The sequence below is a fragment of the Micropterus dolomieu genome, linkage group LG16 (assembly GCF_021292245.1).
Source record: "Micropterus dolomieu isolate WLL.071019.BEF.003 ecotype Adirondacks linkage group LG16, ASM2129224v1, whole genome shotgun sequence".
In the NCBI taxonomy this organism is placed as follows: Eukaryota; Metazoa; Chordata; class Actinopteri; order Centrarchiformes; family Centrarchidae; genus Micropterus; species Micropterus dolomieu.
In genome coordinates this window covers 10,834,672-10,856,038 of record NC_060165.1, presented here as the reverse complement: position 1 = coordinate 10,856,038, position 21,367 = coordinate 10,834,672, and the positions used below count along the sequence as shown (strand labels likewise).

Sequence of the window (21,367 nt, the reverse complement as noted above, 5' to 3'; positions counted from 1 at the left end):
TCTCCGTCTGTCTTTCACGCTCTCTCAGTTTGTCTTCGCAACCATGCATCCTTTTGCATTGACTTACCAGCTTACCGGATTCACAGGCACATTGCTTTCTACAGAGCATCTCTGCCCCTCACCCAAATAACCAGCTAAGCTACCTAGACACAGTATCCTTAGAGCACACAGACTTAAGTTTTGTTTGCGTGTGAACAGAGCGTACAGTGCAGGGGGACAGACTGATGTCTTCTTTAAGTAAGTGTACTGAGGTGATAGGACAAGATATCAGGAAACCTGCTAATCCGATACAGGCTTGCCTGCTCACACACACATTTGTTCCCAAGCTGCAAGGCAAACTCCTCTACCTGGTAGACGATTTTGTAGTCCATGTTAGACAACGCATGGCACACAGCAAACTGGGTTTTCATAAGCATTGCATTCTAAAATTATACTAGATAATGCCTACGGATGTGCTGTGTCTGCTCTAGAAAACCGATATTGACACTGACATGTATGTGGCACATTTTCCACAGGGGATAAGCAAACACACTTGTCAGGCTATACTTGTAATATATATTCACCTCTGATATATCTAAATCCATTGCTGTCAATTATGTTTCTTTGAGTCTATTGTATGTGCTGATGGAGTGTGAAAATCCAGCTTAATGTCATGTCTGGCTGTCTCTTTCAAAGACTGGTAAACACTATGTTTATTAGTCATTTCATTTCACAGATACACCTTTTAGCTCTAGTTCACAAACTGCTGTATAATTAGTAAAAGCCTGACCTAAATCGTACAGCACTCCCCATGAGTGGACTAGTTTCTTGTATGAGTAAATTTCTAAGCTTTTTGCAACTTATTACGGTCACTACTGTATAGAAATGCATAATTTGGAAAATACGCCGGAACAATGCCCTGATTTGAAGAGTTTATGCGAATTCACATGGACATTTACAGCCCGTGAAAAACTCACCAGATCGTTATTTCACAGTTAATTACAAATCTAATTAGAATATTCAAATTAAAGCTTTCCCTTTCTTTTCTTCTCTGTGTGAGAGCAGGGAGCCAGGAAAAGAGTGATAGTGAGAGAGAGAGAGAGACTCTCAGTGAGTGGCAATGTGATAACCTGTAATCGGCAGTGCCGCAAACACCTTCTTCCTTTGATGTCCCCCCACTAACATCCTGGCAACAAAGCCGGCCAATTACAAATGAGCTAATTAACTAAATTGTTGATGGAGCATGAAGAGTTCATTCGCTCTGGCGCCTGCACCATGACAACAGTGAATGGGGGCCTTTGTTGTGGAGGTAAGTGTGCGGCCGAGCAAGTTGTCATTAGCTTTTGACGCTTTTTCACAAACCTATCAGGCCCTTCCATGCCAGGAACGAGATTTGTTATGGATCAGAGTTGGTTTGAATCCTGTGCTGCTAAAGCAGAACCCTGTCAACTGGCTGTCTGGAAGGTCAAAATGTGCTCTTTGAAAGGCAGTGATGTTTTCTTTGTTAGGGCCCTCTGTACCCACAGGAAGGAGGTGCGGTGGCGCAGGGAATAAATTTTGTGTGTTTCACAATAAAATAGATATTCTTTGTGCGGACATACAGTATCCCACATGGTGTTAACAGGCAGAGGTGAGGTTTAACATCTGTGTCATTGAGCATGTTCTTACTTCAAAAACTGTCCGAAGTCCTCGCAGATGTTCTCACAGCCGGGCCATTTACACACACCGTGACCGTACAAGGGGTGGCTCCCTCCACTTTCTTCATGTAGTGAACTGAAGATAGAGCAAAAAAAAAGAGACAGAAAACTAACTATTAAAACTAAGTGCTCATCTCAAATCAATTTAAATAAATCACAATATGCAACTGCATCAACTTAGAGACAGTGCAGACTACTGCCTGAGTTCAGCCAACATCCCCCCAATGGAAATCTAGAATGAGCTGTACCTTTGTCTCTACCGCAGCCACCATCCCATCCTGTAAAGCTATTATGGGGAGGAGGGGTGGACGCTTTCAAGTAAACATTAAAAATCCAGACAGCCATATAATTTTCATCAGGAGATTAATACTCTGTGTAACTTATGTTCTTTGAGGACAAGGGGAGCAGGGGTGCTCTGGCGTTTTTCAAATGGCACCCAAATAAGTTACGACCCTGCCTAGACAGCACATCCTATTAAAGATGACAGTTTAACCTTTAGGCTTGGCACTGGTGTGTGCGTCTGTCTGTGTGTGAAAATGTGAATGAGAGCGTGTTGCGTACGCGTGTGTTTGTCTGCTTCTGGGTTATGCCTGTGCATGTATGTGTGTGGTCGATGACTAGGAGCATGCATGCCTATGTGTGTGGCCCATGAAAATGTATGTGTGTATGTGTGTGTGTGTGTGTGTATGTGTGTGTGTTAGTGCTGGCAGAGCTCACACTGTGTTTTACAGAGGGGCTTTCCCCACATCGATCTGTGGCATGTTAGTAAGCAGTGCTCCTGACAATACTCCTTGTTCGATCATTATGAGACACCACACACCCCTCGGGACACAGGCAGATAAAAAGTCTTTTTCCCCCCCTTTCTTGCTTCTCTTCTCATTCCCTCGCTACCTCTCTCTTTCTCTCTGTCTTCTAAAGGTATCTTTTTCAAGCCTCCTTTTAGTGGTACTGGAGAGATAGCATCTACTTTAAACCAATTACACAGCACTTCCACCTCCAGTGTGAGTCTCTACCGAGCATCCACAAACCCACACCCACACCCACACACACACACACACACACCCACACACACACACAATGCTACCCTAAGTCCTTATTATAATATCGCCCAAGAAAAGCCTTTGAATAATGCATGGGCCAGATAGGCAGATATGTGAACAGTCAGTGTTTTGGTGCTAGGTGCATTTATAAAAGACGCCATCACAAGGATAAACATCCTGGAAACGCCACTCAAGGCATCACATATTCTGTTTACATGACAAGCAAGCAAGGAAGGTAATTTTCAAAAGAGAACAAAAAGAGAGAAAGCACTAAATACTTAATGTACAAGGAGGTTACCCTGTCTTGTCTGCCAGAGAGGCTTGTTGTAAATGTGCCCGCCTGCATGGCTTCCTCTCCCTGCTTTTGATGATCTGTGTGCAAGCTAAGTGCGTTCAATGGCACACGTGGTCCCCTGAGAGAACAAGGCTCTTACTTTGTGAATATTACCAAGGCACTAATAAAGTATTGAACAAATAAACAAAACATCATGTTTCCCCCTTGTAACAATACTGTTGTTTAAAACGAGGACAAATACTCTGGATGGGAGTGAGGAGGTCTGATGTGTTCCTACATTGAATCGTGGCACAAAAACAACAAGCTTGTGTGAGGGGTAGCAAACATGCCGCTGTAAACTTCTCATCTTCTGTGCCTTTTTTTCCATCAAAGGTGGGCGGGTGACATTTCTATTACTTTACCTCTCTCGCTCCCTTTCGCGTTCCCTTTCCCTCTCTCTTCTGTGGTTGAGGACGGGGGACTGTCCGTTGGCGATGGAATGGTGAGAGATGGGCGGCGATGCTTTGGCGGGATTGGAGGAGGAGGTAGTTGAAGAAGAGTTGTTGGTGGAGAGGTCTAAACCACCGCCACCCCCGCCGTTGCCAGTGCTGCTGCTGTTGTGTTTGATGCCGTTGTCCTCCATGCCGTGACCGCCGCCTCCGGTCACATCCTTCCACAACTGCTGGAGCTCTGCTGGGCTCAGGCCAGCTAGAGAAACCAAGGGAAAAAGAGAAAAGACAGGGAAACAAAGAGAGAGGAGAGCGGGGGAAGCAAGAGAAGGGACAATTAAGGTTAATATATACACATTACACTGCTCAACTAAATGCAAATCCTAGTATCCGGTCTGAAACAAAAACTGAAGCCCTAACTCTGCAAGCCCCCACAGCCAGAAGATTTATATAAAGCGGCATAACTCAAGGCCTTCCCCTCAGTGAGTGACTATCATCCTGTGCTGCTTCACTGCAGACCTGAGTGTGAACACATACTGTACTGATCAATAAAACCAAAGTATGTTTTTTTTCTTACTCTCTGCTGAGTTGGATACTTATTTTAACCTGTTAACAGATCACTCATGTAGTCCTCAGTCCTCAGATTTGTGTGTTTTCAATGAGGAAGAACTATAAAACATTGATTACAGTTAATGTGAGCAGGTTCCATCTGAGATAAACAAGCTTTGTCCACTGCTTGTTTTCAGCTTGGCAGCTAATTAGGCAATATTCACTCCTTTGATTTCTTTCTTACATCTCCCTGCCTGTTGTTTTCTGTCTTCCGCCATTTTGGTGGTAAACAACAAACATAGGTGTTTACTTGGCTCAGGATTAGAAAATGGAGCCTGGTCTCCTCACTCTGTCCTTTTTATTCTTCTCTTTCTCCTCTCCCTGGCTCTCAGTAAAGGCAGTAAACAACAATAACAACAACAACTGGGTAAGGAAGGAGGGGAGGTTGGGGAGCGGGGGAATAGAAACAGAGATGGAAAAACAACAGACACAAACATAGGCAGAGCAGAGCTGAGAGAGAGAAACAGAGGTAGACACAAAAAAAGACACAATCAGACAAGAAGAGAGAAAGAATGGGAATATAAACAAAATGATCATGGTGAGAGTTAGGGACAAAGTGGATGGCAGAAGAGCATACCAATGAGGGGAAGGCAGACAGACAGACATACTTAGAGATAACGCAGGGGGGGCACAGGTGCATACCAATGAGAAAAACAAAAGACAGGCAGGATGGAAAGACAGAAGAGGACTGGGACAGACAGGTTTGGAGATGTAAGATGGAAATCTGACAGCAGGACGGGACAATGACAGTGACAAAAGCACACACTTACACCTGCAGACAAAACACAGGAAGCATGTGACCACCACTGTTGCAAGTCACGTGCTCAAGATCCACACAGCAACATCCCCTTTTTCCACTTCCTCCCACCGCCTCTCCTCTCCTCCCCCTCCTCCGGTCCTCCTCTTACCTGGCTGGGGCAGGGTTTGTCCGGGCAGGGCAGCTTGGCCGGGAGCGGGCCCGGGCAGCGATAGCAGGCCCTGCCGCTGCATGTTGAGCAGGTGCTGCTGCTGCTGGAGCTGCTGCATCTGCAGGAGCTGCTGCTGGAAGACGAGCTGCTGGGCGGCCAGCTGCTGCTGCTGCTGCTGCTGCTGCTGTTGCTATAGAGAGGAGGAGGAGAGGAGCAAGAGAGGAGCGGAGAGGAGAGGAGGGAGGGAAAATTACGGACGAATTAACAACTGAGAGAGAGGGAGAGAAGACGGAGCGGTGTATGTGCAGTGCACATGGAGAGTGTGCACTCACTTGCCTCTGCCGTGACCTTAGCTATACCTCTTCTGCCTCTTCTTCTGTCTCTCTGCACGCTCTCCCTCTCTGTCTGTGCTCACTTAGTCTTCGCTCCCGTTTTTTTGGGCTGTACCACAGTGCCGTAGTCTTCTCCTGTCTTTGTGTGTGTGTGTGTGTGTGTATGTGTGTGTGTGTGTTCATGTCGGTGAGCGCACACACACACACACACACACACACACACACACACACACACACAAACAGACACAAAGCTGTGCTGATATACCAGCTCTCAAGCCTGTCCGTGTATGTGGCTTGTGATTGTGTATGATACTAAGCCTCTGTTATAATCCCCCATCCCACTACCCCTTCCACCACCCCTGATAGTTAATTGTCTCGCCTTCACTGATGGTCTGTTACTGCTTATGTGGCCAGAGGGAGCTTGCACAATAAGAGATTTACAGCATCACGTGCGTGTGAATGCATAGACACAAGTGCAAACACACACACACACACACACGCACGCACAAGTCACCCCACCCCACCCCCCCACCTTCCACCATCTCGCTGCCTCACAGAGTTGTTTATCGCTGGGCCAGACAGGCGATTGCGTAAACCCTTCCAAAACAACAACAACAAAAACAACAACAAAATGAAAAACATCAAACTTAGTCACCGCAGCAAAACTAATCAGAGAGGGAGGGAATTTTAGGGAGAGAGACAAAAGCCTTGAATCTGAGATGTAAAACACTGGAATATCATAAATGCTCTTATTAAATTATGAAACACGGTAGAAACTGAGGTAACAACTGGCTGTAAGTGCACACTATTAGATTTGATGGAATATATTCAGTCTTTCTAGCCTGTAATGTCAAAAGAGGAGATGCATATAGGCAATGTTTTAACTGTGATTCTGTTGTTTGTTTGGCTTTTGTTCTCCTCTACTCTCCATTTACGTTTGTGTGCATACAGCATGTCATGTGTTTCTGTATTTTTGTACCATGGTGGACCTGGAATGGCATGGTGGGGGTGGGGGGTGGGTAAAACTTGTGATGCGCTCACTGGAAAACAGGCTGCATAATGGAGTGATGGAAGGAAGCGGTTTGTCCCTCCACCCCCCCACCCTGCCTCAAGAGAAATAAGGGAGCAATTTCTATTCCATATTTGATGGTGGGGCCCCTGAAAAACTCTATTCACAAATCCAAACAGAAACAAAGCCGCCGGGAGGTCAGTTGCGGCTTCCTGTAGGGGCAGCATAATGGGCTGCTTGAGGAGGCACTGAGAGGTGCAACACAGGGAAACAAAAAAAATGACTTGAGTGTGTGTGTGTGTGCGTGCGTTTATGTGATACCTTTTTTTTCCCCTGATCAATTTAACTGCCTCCACACGTACAGTATTGCCTGGATGTGGTCCTGGACTGCCTCTCAGGGTTCTGCGCCGTGTGACACACCAACACAGCTACGTGTATGTTTCTAAGGCTGTCATGCTCATCTCCTCTTCTCTGATAGCCAAAGAGAACGAGACAGAGCCATGTCTGTCGACCGGCTGCCTGTCACTGTGATTTATGAGCGTCGTACACTGTAACTTTAGTGGCGATGCGCGTTTGTACACTCACAAAAACAGTTCCTTAATGAGTTGGACCCAGGACCCTTTGCCTCTGATCTCCTTTCTATAAATCAGTGAGTGTGTGTGTGAGTATGTATGTGCATAGTGTTGTGAACATCACTTGAAACAGTTTATTTATGGAGTCAGTGCCTCTCTGTACTGCAGGAACAGTCGCAAAAGTGTAGCTGGCGGTGATGTGTGTGTCTGTCATCTCAAGTGAAAAAATGAGGATGGATTTACAATCAGATGTTTCCTTCTTTCTACTTATCTAAGAGTCTTTTTAGTATTTGTCTACGTAGAATAATCATAGGTATTTATAAGTGTGAGTGTGCGCATGTGGTGAACCTACCTCTTTAACCTGCTTGCCAGGGTGTTGCTGCTGAAGAAGCTGCAGATGAAGCTGCTCCTGCTGTTTCTTATAGAACTCCTGCAGATGTTGCTTTACACACAAACACACACACAGGCAGAGGATAAGAGTGAGTAAATACATGTTTGTATACGTGCACATTTCTACATTGTCTCATATAACCCTAAATAGGGCTGTATTAGTCATAGGCTATGAAGCAGGCTAGTCTGCACTTCTTCAGCTGCAGCTGTACTTCACATGTTGGCTATGCAGAAACAAAATAAAAGTTTATTCTGCTTTTGGCATTTCTATCCTAGCTGTCTTTCACAGTGCTCTCCATATGGACTTTTAATAGTCCCACAGTTCTGTAGGGGGCAACAATTCCTCATATTAACTATGCATTTGGAAGCCAGAGTTCACTGGCTTCCTTTGGAGTGGCTGAAATAAACAGAATACAGCCTCTCAGGAACTGGTTTTCTACACTGTACTGATTCCTTTAACACACACTGTGACAGCTATTTAGATGATGATTTTAGTTTTATTTCATGTAATCTTCAGATGGCTTTTCGGCCTGGAAAGGAAGTCCATAAAGCAGGCCAATGGAATGCGCGGTCCACTTCTCTGCTAACTGCCATAGAAAATATCCATGATTTCACAGACACTAATATTAAAAATGAATGGTAGTCCTTGGACCAACTGCAACATGTTTTGTAACTTGTGCTGTCAGTTAATCAACATAAATCAACAACAGATCACCTGCTCTATGCAGATCGAGGACAGCTTTCGACCCTGTGATTGCTGTTGATCTACAGATGCCTAGATTCCATTTAAGATGATAAACATTGCGATGTTAAGACTGACCATGTAATCCTTATAGTACTGTACAAAACATATGTAAACTAAAAATGTATAAAAAGTATAAAGTTTAAGTTCCTTTAGTTGCTGTGAGAAAGGTAGTGCAAAGCACGCCATTGTACTGAAACCAGAGTCTGAGCGATCTTAATGAAGAGGAATAATCAGAATGACTGACATTCTTAATTAAACAATTCTCTTTCCCTTAATCAAATCTATGAATGAGAAATGCAGTTCAGCTCTGACACAAGACTGCACCAAGTGCGCTTTCTCAAGCTGATTCTAAATATTACATCATCCATCACCTATCATTCAGCTTCTGGTGTTCAGCCCAACTGTGCCCTACTCTCTCGGTCCCTGATGGATGCTTGTCAGGGAATTGAACCAGTGACACACTAGATATGGTTAATTAGAGGTGACAAGAACAAGTGCGTCAATTTCAGATTCCTCTTGGTAAGCGTGTCAAGGACACAGGACTGTGGTGAGTTGGCATTAGAGACTGGTGGCTGCAATACACCCGAGCACAGGAGTGACTCAGGGTTGTTTGTGGGTATGCATGCGTTTTTGTAAATGTTTGCACACCAGACAGTAATTTTTAAATAAAGATTTAGTCAAGTAATAAAGTTTGTAGTTGTACTGTGAGTATGTGACTCTCCAGGTCAGTGTATGTGTGCCACCATCATGTACACTTCTAGGTGTCTGTTCGCACATCTAGATAACTATACGTTTGTGTTTTTATCAGCCTTCTGCTGATGGGGCACGGCTTGCATTTAGGTGTGCGTGCGTCTGCGTGTGCCAGAGTGTTTGTTATGTCTAAATGTTTGTCTAAGGGGTGCATGCACTGAACTGTGAGCATGTGTACCTGCTGCAGCATTACTGCCTGCTGCTGCTGGAGCAGGGCCTGGAGCTGCTGGGGGGAAAGAACCTGCTGCTGGAGGATCTGCTGCATCTGTTGGGGCGTGATCACCTGGGGACTCATCATGGCCACTGACACTGGAACCTGGACAGGAAGGATGAAAGAGGAAAGGGTAGAATGAGAAGACAGAAAAAAAAGAGAGAAAGTAAGAAACAGGCAGAAGGCATTAACGTGATTGTGTGCAAAGGAGAGGTTAAGATGTAAAGTGAGTGAGGAAATTGAGAAAGGGGAGGGCACAAGGATAAACAATGATGGCATAGGATTGAAATGGATGGAAGGATGAGTAAAAGTTGAGAGAAAGTTGGAAAAATAGATCATTAGAGACGTGCGTCAGGCCTACTGGCATGGATCTACTGGGAGTGTGGTAATTGGTGACTGAGAGGTAGGGAGAGCAGGCCTCCCATGGCCGTGACGCGTGGCAGCCTAGAGGAGATGCTGAAGGACAGATGGGTGCTGTGCCTTTGTGTTGCTCATCTTATTTTGCTCTGCCTCCACCCCGCTGGGAAAAGTAAGGGATTAAAATAGACGTAGACCTTAATTAGCAGGACCCTTGAACTCCCCCACTTTAGCATGCCTATCAGTGCTGCTATTGTGAAACAGCGTGAAAATGCACAGCTCCAAAGTTGATGAAAGCTATACTGATGAAGTGGACACATCAACATGATGTGGTGGGTCATGGTTGGGAGGATGTAGGTTCATTCTAAGCGTTTTTTTAATTTATATTGGAAGGGAGGGAAACATGGGGGAAAAAAAAAAAGAAAACTTCTGTTGTAGAAGGAAGTTTTTTACCGGATGCTTTTGGCAGTGAACAAGTTTTTAAAGTTTTACATTCTCACAAAAGCAGGCTAAAGCAATTGTTTCTTGCTCTCTGCCGACGTGCCATTTTGTAAAATGTATGTCATTTTTGGGTGATAATCATTAAAATACGAGCTGTCACACTGCAGTAAAAGAACCAAAACAAAACAGATATATATCCTGTATTTCCGCCAATTTCCTCCAAGACAGCAGCACGCACAAGCGGCTTCTGAGGCAGCAGATCAATAGAGAAGGGATTTGTTTCATTTCGGTCTTTGATTGTGTGAACACATACTAACGGGGGAGTGTGGGCTAACAGCCGTATTATGGAGTTCCAGCTCCTTGTGGCTGCTGAAAAATTTAACAACTTGTAGAGAAAAGATAACACCGAGTTAGATTTTGTTTACTTTTCAGTAGTGTTCGTTTTCAACACACTGCAACAACACAATGGTTCAGTGATTCTCCTTGACTGACTTACTCACACACACACACACACACACACACACACACACACACACACACACACACACACACACACACACACACTTCACTTGACTGATTGAAGTGACTCAAATCACCTCTTCATCCCCTATGACCTTTAAAATGTAATGTAATCAGCTTAGGCACAAAATAGTTGAATGTTTCTAGCACGACAATGTACTAATGTAACATTTTCAGGGCTGGATGCTGCATCATGTCAACAAAGATTCTTGACAGACATGCTTTATGCTACTATAACGCGATTAAAATATCAATATGTAGCAACACTTTCACGGACGCTAATTGTGACAGTGTTTGGCATAGAGCTACCATGACAGTAGCTAGCCTATATGGTGTGTCAAGGGGCCAATAAGACATCCCTGTCCTCATCGCCAGCTAATCAAGCTGCCTTGATTACTTTCCATGCATGTCTCTCTCCCCTCCCTCCTTCTCTCGCTTCCTCTCTCTCTGTCAGGCCTTGACACGTCCTTGTTTAGCTCTCCCCTCCTCGATGCCCACCCCCCACCCCAGGTTTTCCCCCCTCTTTGATTAGCCGAGACATTTGCATGGTCACTACACATTTTTCATTTTAGAAGTCATTATGCATTAGTGGCTCCTGATCGCCCGCCTTGACTAATCCTGATGAACTGAAAATCACAGCTGAAGGTCAACTTCCAGCCGGCCCCGCTGCACATTCATATTCATATTCAAACAAATCCTGCCTCCATTGTTCATTAGGGTCTTAGAGAGAAGGGACTCCATCTAAGGTGGAAGAGGTGGAGGAGGAGGAGGATGTTGTGGTACATCTCTTTTCTTCTCTGGACGCCTCTATGCAAGAGTGCGAAAAGAAAATGCATTCACAATAAACGAGGTGCTGAACAAAAGCCGTCAAAAGTTGCAAATTAAACAGTCCGTGTGTAATTATGCAAATGCTCTGCATACACCTTCAATGTTATTAACCCTTAAATGTACATTTGCTAGGTAAGTAATTACCCCCACAGTCACTCCTGGTTTTGTGTTAGATGCCATGACAATGGGACGAGTGCAGCTGAGAAACAACATGAGTGATGCACTCATTAAGACTATTAATTGGATGCTGGCTCAAAAGATGTTTTGGTTCACAAAAGGGATGCAGGCTTAGAAATGTAGGATTTATCACAAATGTGTGTGCACGCATATATAAAGTGGAATTAAACATAAGTTCTACATTGTACTTCAAACTGTTTCCTCTCTGTGGTGAAACATAAGCATTCATAGCCAGATACCTTTAAATGAATAATGCAGGATTGAAAACAATGAAAAACAAGACTTCAACAAAGAACAGCAGGAAATCAAAACAGCAAACTACAGTCTTCTAAAATTGAGAAGTTTCTTTTCCACTTTCATTAGCTGTAATGGCTGTAAGATGTAATGGTTGACAGTCATCTTCATTTCACCACTACCCCAAACAAAAAGAGGCCATGGAAAAGGGAGAAAAGGCAGGAGGAAGAAAGAGAGGGGAGAAAAGGCACTGGCCCACGTCCATTGTGAAGTGCAGCACAATGCTAATTCCAGCATTTAACTGCATGCTTTTCTGCTTGACGTATCAGAGGCTCCAAGATGAAAGCAGATAAGTAATTGCTCTCCTGGTTCTTATTCTTCACTGACAACCCATAAATTTAATTTTACACACACGTTCATTTACATTTTCGAGTATATGACATGATAATTGCAGGAATATAACACCTCCATTTTGCAGGATACTGCACGAGGGCTTGATTGACGTGAGCGGTGAATTGAAAGGAACAGGAGGCTGAATTGCCTCTCCTAGAAATGATTTTGCCACGAAGGGATAAAATTAATGAGCATTTACGAGACGCTGGCAGTGGCGTAAACATCCACACACCGTGAATACTCTTTCATAGAAGAGGAGCCATGATATTACATTGGGCTGTGCCACTGTTTCTCTGTAATCCAAAAGGATATATTTCTCACACTGGTGCATAAAAAATATTTAATAGGATTTATTAAATTGTTTGAAATTAACTGCAGCTGATGTGGCCACTGGGGACTTTAATAACAGAAAAGGTTATTCTCCTGTTTTTAATAGTGCAAATTTGGATGGAAGAGCTGTTTGCAAATTACTTTTGAACAAGTCATTTGAATGTAACCCCTGCTTTGTAGACATTTGTAAGAAACATGCTTGTTTTTAACTGTGTTCACCATTTGAACCTCTATTTGTTTATGTCCCTTGTCTTAAAGAGAACGATGAGCTGTATTGATGTGAACTTTGAAGCAATGTGGTTTGGCCTCAAAGCTGGAGAGCAAAACAAAGAACCTTTAAATTGGCTCCTGATGTGAAAACACTGGTGGGGCCCTCACCAGAACAAGCAGATCATTACGCCACTCTTGTCACACCCGCAGCCTGTAACCAGCCTTTCCAGTGCCTTGCAAAAGGTCAAGCTCTTCCACACAGAGCTCTCTTCCAGGCAAAGCTGGCACCCAAGTCTCTCGTAAGGTTCGATTTGACTGGGCATTCTGATATTAAACGCAAAACACCACATCTCCACTGTATGCTGCTCACTGTCTGGCTAACACAGCTCTCTGCCTCGAACTATCTGAACCAATGGCACTTCCAGCAATTCCACCCACTACACTCTGTGGCGCTTTTTTATGGCAAGTTTTTATGAGTAAACCGAAATTACCCAACACGGGAGATAAGTGGTGTATCAGAGTTCAAACTTAAACAAATAAAAGTCCAGCAGAGAGAAATTCCTTTTATTCAATATCCTTCATACAATTCACTTAGCAGTAATAAGCATGTCGGCCATATACGCTGCGGAGGCAACGAACATGGGGCGGTTATCAACGACAGAGGTTGTTGCTGTAGCACCGGACAGGGGACTGAGCTGCGCTACAGACACTGTTAAGATAAATGCAATGAGAAATGGAAGGGTCCTGGTCAGTAATTACTGTGGATCCTTGGCAGGGAGAGTCACTGCTAATTAAGCCACTAGCTTCGTTTTAAACACAGAAGGAGAGAGAAAGAAATTGAGAAAAAAAAGAAAAAAAAAGGAGAAACCTGTCATCGCCACCTCCCCTATTTCATCTCAATTTCCTGAGCATCCCAGGGGGCGCAGGGCCCAAAGTCAGACCCCCCTCATTGCTTGTGGACTTCTGACCTCACAACTCCCTTTCAGCTGACATTGCTCATTTACTGGCCAATTACTGCCAAATATGGCCACCCGATTATTGATAGCTGGGACTCTCCAATTCGAGGACCACCAAGGCTGGTCTGGTGGGTGCCTCACTGTTAAGTTCAAGTGTGTGGTGTGCAAGAAGTACATATGCGTTTACTATGTAAAATCACACACGAATGTATGTGTGCCACACTTGCTCAGACGTGTGTCGTGTTTTCAGCTTAGGGAGATCAATACTCCAGATTGTCAGGACTGAAGCTAAGTGGATTACCAAATGTTTTCCTGAATCAATTTCCATAGCAGTTTGGCAGCAGTGCATGGGAAGTGCAATTTATCACAACATAAAGACCCATCATGTAAAAGCCTCTAATAAAAAGCCTGACGAGATTGAGATGGGCTTAGCACAATTTCCATATTGATTTATCTCTACATGCAGATAGCCATTGATTAAGCCTCTCGAATGTAGTGTGCACCACTGTAGCTGCGTCACATAGCATGTGCACATTGTTTGTGTCATTATCAGTACAAATTGTCACACCTTTATCATTAAACTGGCGCAATCCACTCCCGACGGATGCCTCCCTGCAGGTGTACATATTTCAAGAGTAAATGGGAGTGACAGATAGGGGAGAGGGAGAGAATTAAAAAAGAAAGTGCGGAGAGAGGAGAGCGCGGAAATAGAAAGAAAGTGAGAGGGAGCACAAGTGAGAGTGAAGGGGGGGATGGGGGGGGGGCACTTCCTTCTGATGTTGCAGGTAATATGGCCTCCACTGGATCAGCCTCTTCATCAGTGACACACAGTAAATTACAAGTGCTTCAAGCAGCTCAGTGAATTATAGTTCATCACTTGGAAAGGCTTTCCCCCTCACCACCGGGGCCCAGGCGTATCAGATCTGCCGGTTAGGATCCAATTAACACCCTGGCCAGAATCATCTGATTGCATGTGTAAGGGCTGGTATAACTCGTTTATTGCACCCATGTATCTTCTGTCACAAGGTAAATTTGTTGCTGCTACATCAAAGGTCTGAGCTACTTTTTTTTTTTATCCTTCCCTCCCTCTCACTTTCTCTTGATCCCCCAAACTCAGCTACCTAGCCTTGGGGTTGCATTTCAGCTTCTTTTGCATCACAATGATGAACCTGCTCTGTCCTCGCAATTTAGCAATCTTGTCCTGTAGGTGTTGTAAATGCAGGGGGGAAAAAAAGGGAGGTTGGGAGGGAGATGGGGAGCGGGGGGAATCTTGTTTTCTGGTTACAAAAGCGGTAACCAAGGGTGTTTGACTTAAAATGTGCTGACGTTTTTTTTTTTCTCTTTCTCTCTCAGAGTCAACAGAAGTTTTCCTCATGAATAACATAATATTTTCCCCCTCTCTTTTTTCCCCCCTTTCGCAGTGATAATTTTTCTCTATTTTGAGATCCAACCAGAGGGGATGCAGTGGAAAGATATATTCATAAATGTAAATGTTAACTACCATCCTTTAGCCACACACGCTAGAGTCAGCTAACCTATACTCAAGCCTCGCGTCTCATCCCTTTTCCCTGAATCTGTGTGTGTTCCGGATGAAAGCCAATAAGTAGATGAATGCTGCTATCGAGATGATATTGGCTCAGTGGTGAAACACGTGGAGCTGACCTTTAAAAGTGTGACACTTCCTAGGATGGCCCAGTGCCCATAACCAATCTGACCGGCCTGGACTGGAAGGTGTAGAATTTACAGAAAACAGGATAAACCAACATCTCACACGATCCGTAAACCAAGCATAAAACATAAATATCTTCATTCATACTTAGAGCGGAGCATCGCACAGATGGGATGGAGGTTGTTAGTCTTCACAGCTTGATAGTGTGAAAGGGGCATAGCAGCAGTTGCAACACTTGCTTGGGGTAGGCGCTCAGGTTTTGCATGTTTAAGAATTGGACGTTACCTTGGAGGAGGAGGGGTCAGAGGCTACTTTCACACTGCAAGCCCCCATCTGACACACTCATGAGACAGAGTTAGGGGGGTCATTGCAGCTGTTTTATACGTGCCCCAATGGGAGCCTCAGGGTGACATGTTAGGAGATGTGTTAAGATGGTGTTACAGTTTATTTCAAGGGATTTCTTGAGCCGTTCCTCCCAACATAGAGCACAAAACCTGCTCACACACCTAGTGTTAAGCTGCTTTAATGGCAGCTCTGCCCTGTTCTTTATCAATAATGATCAATAGAGCCACTAACAAACAAGACTTGCACAAAGTTACTTCTGGCAATGTAAAAACTTTAAGTAACTGTCATGGTGCTTGTGTTTGTGTGAGGATGCAGGCTGTCTGTAGATGCATTATGTACGTGTGTGAAGGAGCGAAACAACTGTCAGATTCATAGGCCACTGTAATCCTCCCCGCCTCTCCTTGTCCGCGTTTCTTTATTTGTATTCCAAATGTCAGTGTATAAATGCCTTTCACAGGAGGTATATTGCCACAGAGAAGAGGAGAGAGGAGCAGAGGAGAATAGAGCAGAGACGAGAGGGTGTTGTGTGCCTTGGGAGAGCCGTGTAAGCAGCATGGCAGAGGCAGGGGGATTTACAGGGAGAAATAGGTGTTTACTGAGTGCTCCCGTGGGCTTACTGTGTAATAATAGACCTGTCACATTACGCAAATGTAGAGAAGCAGCTTGTGTGTGTGTTTATATGTGTGTTTGTGACTGTTTTTCCTTCTTTTTTTTTAATACATGTGTCTATGCGTGCATGTGAAATCTAGAGCTGCCTGCCTCCGCATCATCAACTCCTGAGAAGCAGCGATGAGCGAGCGGATAGAATTAGTCAGGCGAGAGCCTTTAGCCGCTAATACGCGTAATTAAAACTGCAAGCTGAGGCACTTAGATGCTTGTGTACTAAATAATTTACATGCCATGATCTATGGATCATTTCCCGCTCTTAAATACCAAAGATGGGAGAACAAGAGGAAAACAGACTGGCAGAGGATTTATCAGTATCTCTACCATAAGCAGGATGTCATGGTAATATTAATCCTTCCCCCGCTTTCTACTGTGCTAATCATACAAGGAAATCAATCCGCGTGATTCCAACGGTGGAAAACATGCAGCCTGATTGCCATTGACTGTTACCAAGCTGTGAAGCTCATAAAATACTGCACTGTAGCATCCATTGTGGCCTCATAATCCAGGTAAATAATGCAGTTATATTGGGTAACATCCCTCAAGCCAAGGATTCTTTAAACATCTGGTTCTGACAAGCGGAACAATAAGAATAGAAAAACAATCTTTTTAATCAAGTAAGAATTCCTACTGCTTTATTCTGATATTTGCACAATGGAGTATTACAGCTAAAATGTCATTTGAAATGAGTGGATTCAAGGGCACACAGCTGTATATCCCCACTGTAAAAATGATCTTGAACCAGGATGAGCCACTGAGCCCTGTTTGTGCTAGTGTGTATCATTGGGAGAGTCGGCGGCGCCTCTCCCATGACGATCTGCTTGGAGACTTTTTTTGGGAACAAAGAGGTGAGGATGTTAATAAAGGCTGGATCAACAGATGGATTAGTTGGGAGCTGAGGACAGGCCTGATCGGCAGGCCCTCCGATTCATATTGATTCGTATCGCCAAGGTGAGGCAAGAATGGAGTAAGCAAATGTAAATATTCAATATTTACCATCTGCTGGTGTTATTAGAGGCAGGGGTTTGGACATGGGCGGACAGTTATCATGCACCCACACTGCTCTCATTCAATATTATTCTTCCTGCCATGTCTGTATTGTACTTGGTGACTATGCAGACATTTGGAGATCGGGATCCCATTTGTTTGAATCTATTCACTTCGACATACAGCACCTCAAATAGAAGAAGCACAATGGAACTCAACAATAAGCTACACGAAGCTTTTGTTTAATCAACAATTCTTTTCCCCCTTATACACGCAAATAAATAAAAAAAAACTTTAAAAATATGTTTATAATTCTGATGCCATTGTGTGTGAATATACTGATAATATTAACGCTCTTGATGAGGTTGAGGTGAATTATTTAAATGCAAAAGCATGACTGAGCCTTCGCCAACCTTATCTCTTCGCCAGTACGTAATTAGGTACACAGGGGTGTGACTCCAATTGAAGGTGTCGCCATTGTTAGACTCTGTGAAAATATCAACGGGTGAGGTTAACGCCAATTTCCCTGACATTAATGAAATGCACAGAGCCCCTAATGAGGTAAACCACAGCTCCTTGATAGTACTTATTAGCCGAGTGGAGGGCACAAACTCCCACACTTCAATTTCAAACGGCTAAAAATAAATTAAATTTAAAAAAAAAAAAAATACTAATAATAAAAAAAACATGGAGCAGATGTCAAGGGGCCTTACATAATTTCAGGCAGGAAAACCAACTAACTGTCTTGTTGACTTAAATGAGCAGAATGAAAAGACTCACTAGTGTGAGAAAAATCTTAACACCAGGAAGACAGAGGATTGCAGGCAATGTGTTAATGTGTAGATATGTGTTTGAGTTTGGTGTCAGTGTGCAAAATGTATGTGTGTGTGTCTGTGTGCGAATGTGTACAAGGGCGACCTTTTCTAAATCACTGACAACAGAAATAGACAGCTCTACGAATCAATAAGGCAAATTAGCGTTGAAGGGTGGAAATGACAGGCAGTTAAAATTAGCTGTCTTTGTATGCCACTAGTTAGTCTGACATGTCTTTCAAATAATAACTAACCTCTGGATCTTCTGGTGTCAACTACACTATGGATGTAGTGTAGAAGAAAAGCATACAACTGTTATTGGACAATATGCATCGAATGGTTTTAAAAGCCTCACTGACAAATAAAATGTATTCTTGAAAATAGACAGTTGGCCTACGGATAAAACTTTTCTCTCTGAAATCTGTCTCTGTTGTGTTTTTCTTGTGTCTATGTTGACACTTAGCCTCCTGGGGACTGGCTCGCCCAGCTTTAGGATTCCAATGGCAGGTCCGAGGATTGCGGTGGAAAATCAAACACACTTGTGGAACAGATGAAATCTTCTTTTCGGAGGAGCATGTATTATGGATGGACTTAAGAGATTAGACGGGGGAGCTGCTTTACCTGCAGTGGACGCTGCTTGTCCTGGCTCTTTGGAGATTTCAGGCCACTGCCTGGCTGCTGCAAGAGTAATTGCCTCGCTGCTTGTAGGGCCTGGGAAGAAAGGAGCACAAGACAAAAGATAGTGAGAAAAAGGAGAGAAAGAAAGATGGGGGAGAGGGAGGAAAAACAGTGAAAATAATCTATTCAATTTCTTGAAGCTGACAGCGGGTATAATTCAGATTTTCAGGGACAAAACAGTCATCTCTGACTGAAAACCCTGTCAAATATCACCTGGTATTTTCCGCAACACATTCTGACATGGTTAACACTACGCTGGAGATGCGTTTTAGTAACAATTCACAGAGCTGTGATCAAGGATAAATACAGTTTGTCTAGAGCACCCCTGAAGAAGAGGGTGGAGGGCTGAAAAAATAAAAAATAAAAAAGGTAGAGCGTCAGTAGAATTGACCTGTCTAGTGTGTGCTCAACTGAAATACCCACTTCTCTCTGCAAATTACCGCCACATTTGCATATTCATAATATCAATTTGAAGTAGAGGCAGCAGCATGTGAAGTGTCCCTGGGAGCTGTAATTAAAGTTGACAAAATCAACATCAGATTACATTTATAGCGAATTAACTAGCAGCCCAGGTTTTACACTACGCATTACGAGTGCTTATGAGCAGAGGATGTGTGAAAGATAGATAGAAAGACAGACGGATAGATACAGAGACCTTTCCCTGCCTGATGAAATTAGTTCACAGCTGTTTACACATGGCATAAAAAAAATAAAAATAAAATCATATTAGTAAGTTGTAAAATTTGTCATCAACATCCTTTGATGTGCTTGCCAGACACAGATATGATAGCAATCAGAGAGGCTGGGATGTGGCGTAATTTACTTCTCTAGGGTTTGATGGGATTACAGATCCCCCCACCCGCCTGGCTTTGTGTACTGAATGTGTGTGACGAGCGAGCTCCAACTTCACAGGTATGGTGGCAGCTGGGCTAGCAGCTTCACTCCAATTCTTCAAGAGCAGATGGATGAAAGAGTCTGGCAGAAAAGAACATTGTGCACAGCTGCTACTACTGCTGCTGCTCCACACAACCGTATACCTTGTATTCTTCAGGCCCAAGAGCATCAAGTGGGAGAGGAAAAAAAAACAACAAAAAAAAACATGTATGCACACACACACACACACACACACAACACAACAACTTCACAGGTGTTTCTTTTTTTTTTGATGAAAAAAGAAGAGGACGAGTAGGAGGAGAAGCACGAAAAAACTCAGATGGAGAGTGACACTTCCTCAGGAACCAGGGGTGCTCATTTTATTTTCTGGCGCTTGCCAGTATCCATGACAACAGCTGCCTTGACAGGGCGTGCATATGGCGCTGCTCTGCCAGCTGGTGGGAACAATGTTTGAACTAGTACATTGAGATCCTGAGCAAACAAGAGGAGAAGATGGGAGAGAGAGGCAGTAGAAAAAAAAAATAAAAAAATCAGAGGGAGGGGAAAAAAAAGTTGCCATGTCTTAACCCCTCAGGGAACGCAGCCACCCCCTGATCAATTATGAAAAGACAGAGCTGGGTGGTGGTGGTGGGTTGCTTGAAGAGGTGGTGTGGTGGGGGGGTCTGTCTGTCTGGGTGCTCAGGAGGAGCCAGGCTTTCTGAACTAAAGTAAACAAACACATTACACTGGCACTGGGTCCTAACTGCATTGATCCGTCTCCTTGGTAAGAGGAGCCTAGTCGCCACCGGTGTGTGGTGTGTGTGTGTGTGTGTGTGTGTGTGTGTGTGTGTGTGTGTGTGTGTGTGTGTGTGTGTGTGTGTGTGTGTGTGTGTGTGTGTGTGTGCGCACAGATGCAAAAAGCTTAGCGTTTTTTGGGGTCTTTTTCAAAATGGATGGGAAAATCAAACATTGCTTGACTTTCGCTTCCTTTTACTGAAGGCAAAAAACACAAAACAAATTCCTTGAATGCAGCCAATCACTTTGCTAATTAAAACACAGGGTCTCATTAATCTCACCATGATTGGTGAATCAAAGTAATTATAAGGTTTATTGAGTCCTGCACACTGTGGTTAGAGGGAAGGCTGCTAGATGAGTGCAACCAAGGTAGTTGTCAGGAGGAAATGTTTATCCATGTGTGAATCAATAATGACTCACTGTGATATATCCAAAGTCAAGAGAGCCATTCGATATATTACACACTGTCAAGAGTACAAAGAAAGAGATGTTTTTAAACTGCACTTCCAATATCCATGCCAGGTAAATATCGAGGGAGGTGCAGGTATGAGAGGTGATGCACAGGGGTGAAGCAGAGAGATCAGCTACACAGGGCTTATTAGAAAAGAAGTCTGCTCAGACTGCATAAAGAGTACTTCTCCAAACATAACACAGACCTTATCAACACCGGCCAAACTTTTCCAGAGTGGTTTGTCATGCCTGAAACTGTCTGTCACCTCTTCCGTGAAAGTGGGGTTAGCCATTTTTCGGAGAGTCTGTGACAGTGTGGAAGGTAAGGGAGGGAGAAAAAAAAAAAAGTCCTGTCCCCTCTCTTTCACTGGCTCTGAGTATTCAGCCATTACAGTAAAAAGCACCAATTTGTGCCACCCACTTCCCACTCCACAGAGATGGCAAGCTGAAGCTCATCTCAAAGCACAAAAAGCACAAAATGCCAAGGAAAGTCATCAAAAGTTTGCTGAAGAGCTGCTGGAGCGGACAAAAACACAGACGAGTGCAGGCGCACCGTCTATTTAACCTGGGTTGCTATGCAAGAAAAAATGACATCCCCAGTCTATTAATGCACACATTGTATAAACAGTACAATGTGACACATTCTTCAGAATGAGAGAGCGAGAGCGAGAGCGAGCGAGAG

The 21,367-nt window shown here is 43.9% G+C and overlaps 1 protein-coding gene across 4 annotated transcripts in view; it reads right to left on the bottom strand.

The window, feature by feature from the left end:
- The window catches only part of foxp2 (forkhead box P2), a 104,224-nt gene that overhangs the window by 29,833 nt on the left and 53,024 nt on the right, over positions 1–21,367 (bottom strand). For all 4 annotated transcript variants that reach the window (XM_046072070.1, XM_046072069.1, XM_046072068.1 and 1 more), the window contains 6 exons: positions 18,511–18,600; positions 8,933–9,070; positions 7,222–7,311; positions 4,957–5,146; positions 3,413–3,698; positions 1,648–1,752 (listed from right to left, as the gene is read on the bottom strand). In XM_046072070.1, the coding sequence (XP_045928026.1) occupies positions 1,648–1,752; positions 3,413–3,698; positions 4,957–5,146; positions 7,222–7,311; positions 8,933–9,070; positions 18,511–18,600 (899 nt within the window). The remainder of the gene's footprint in view (positions 1–1,647; positions 1,753–3,412; positions 3,699–4,956; positions 5,147–7,221; positions 7,312–8,932; positions 9,071–18,510; positions 18,601–21,367) is intronic.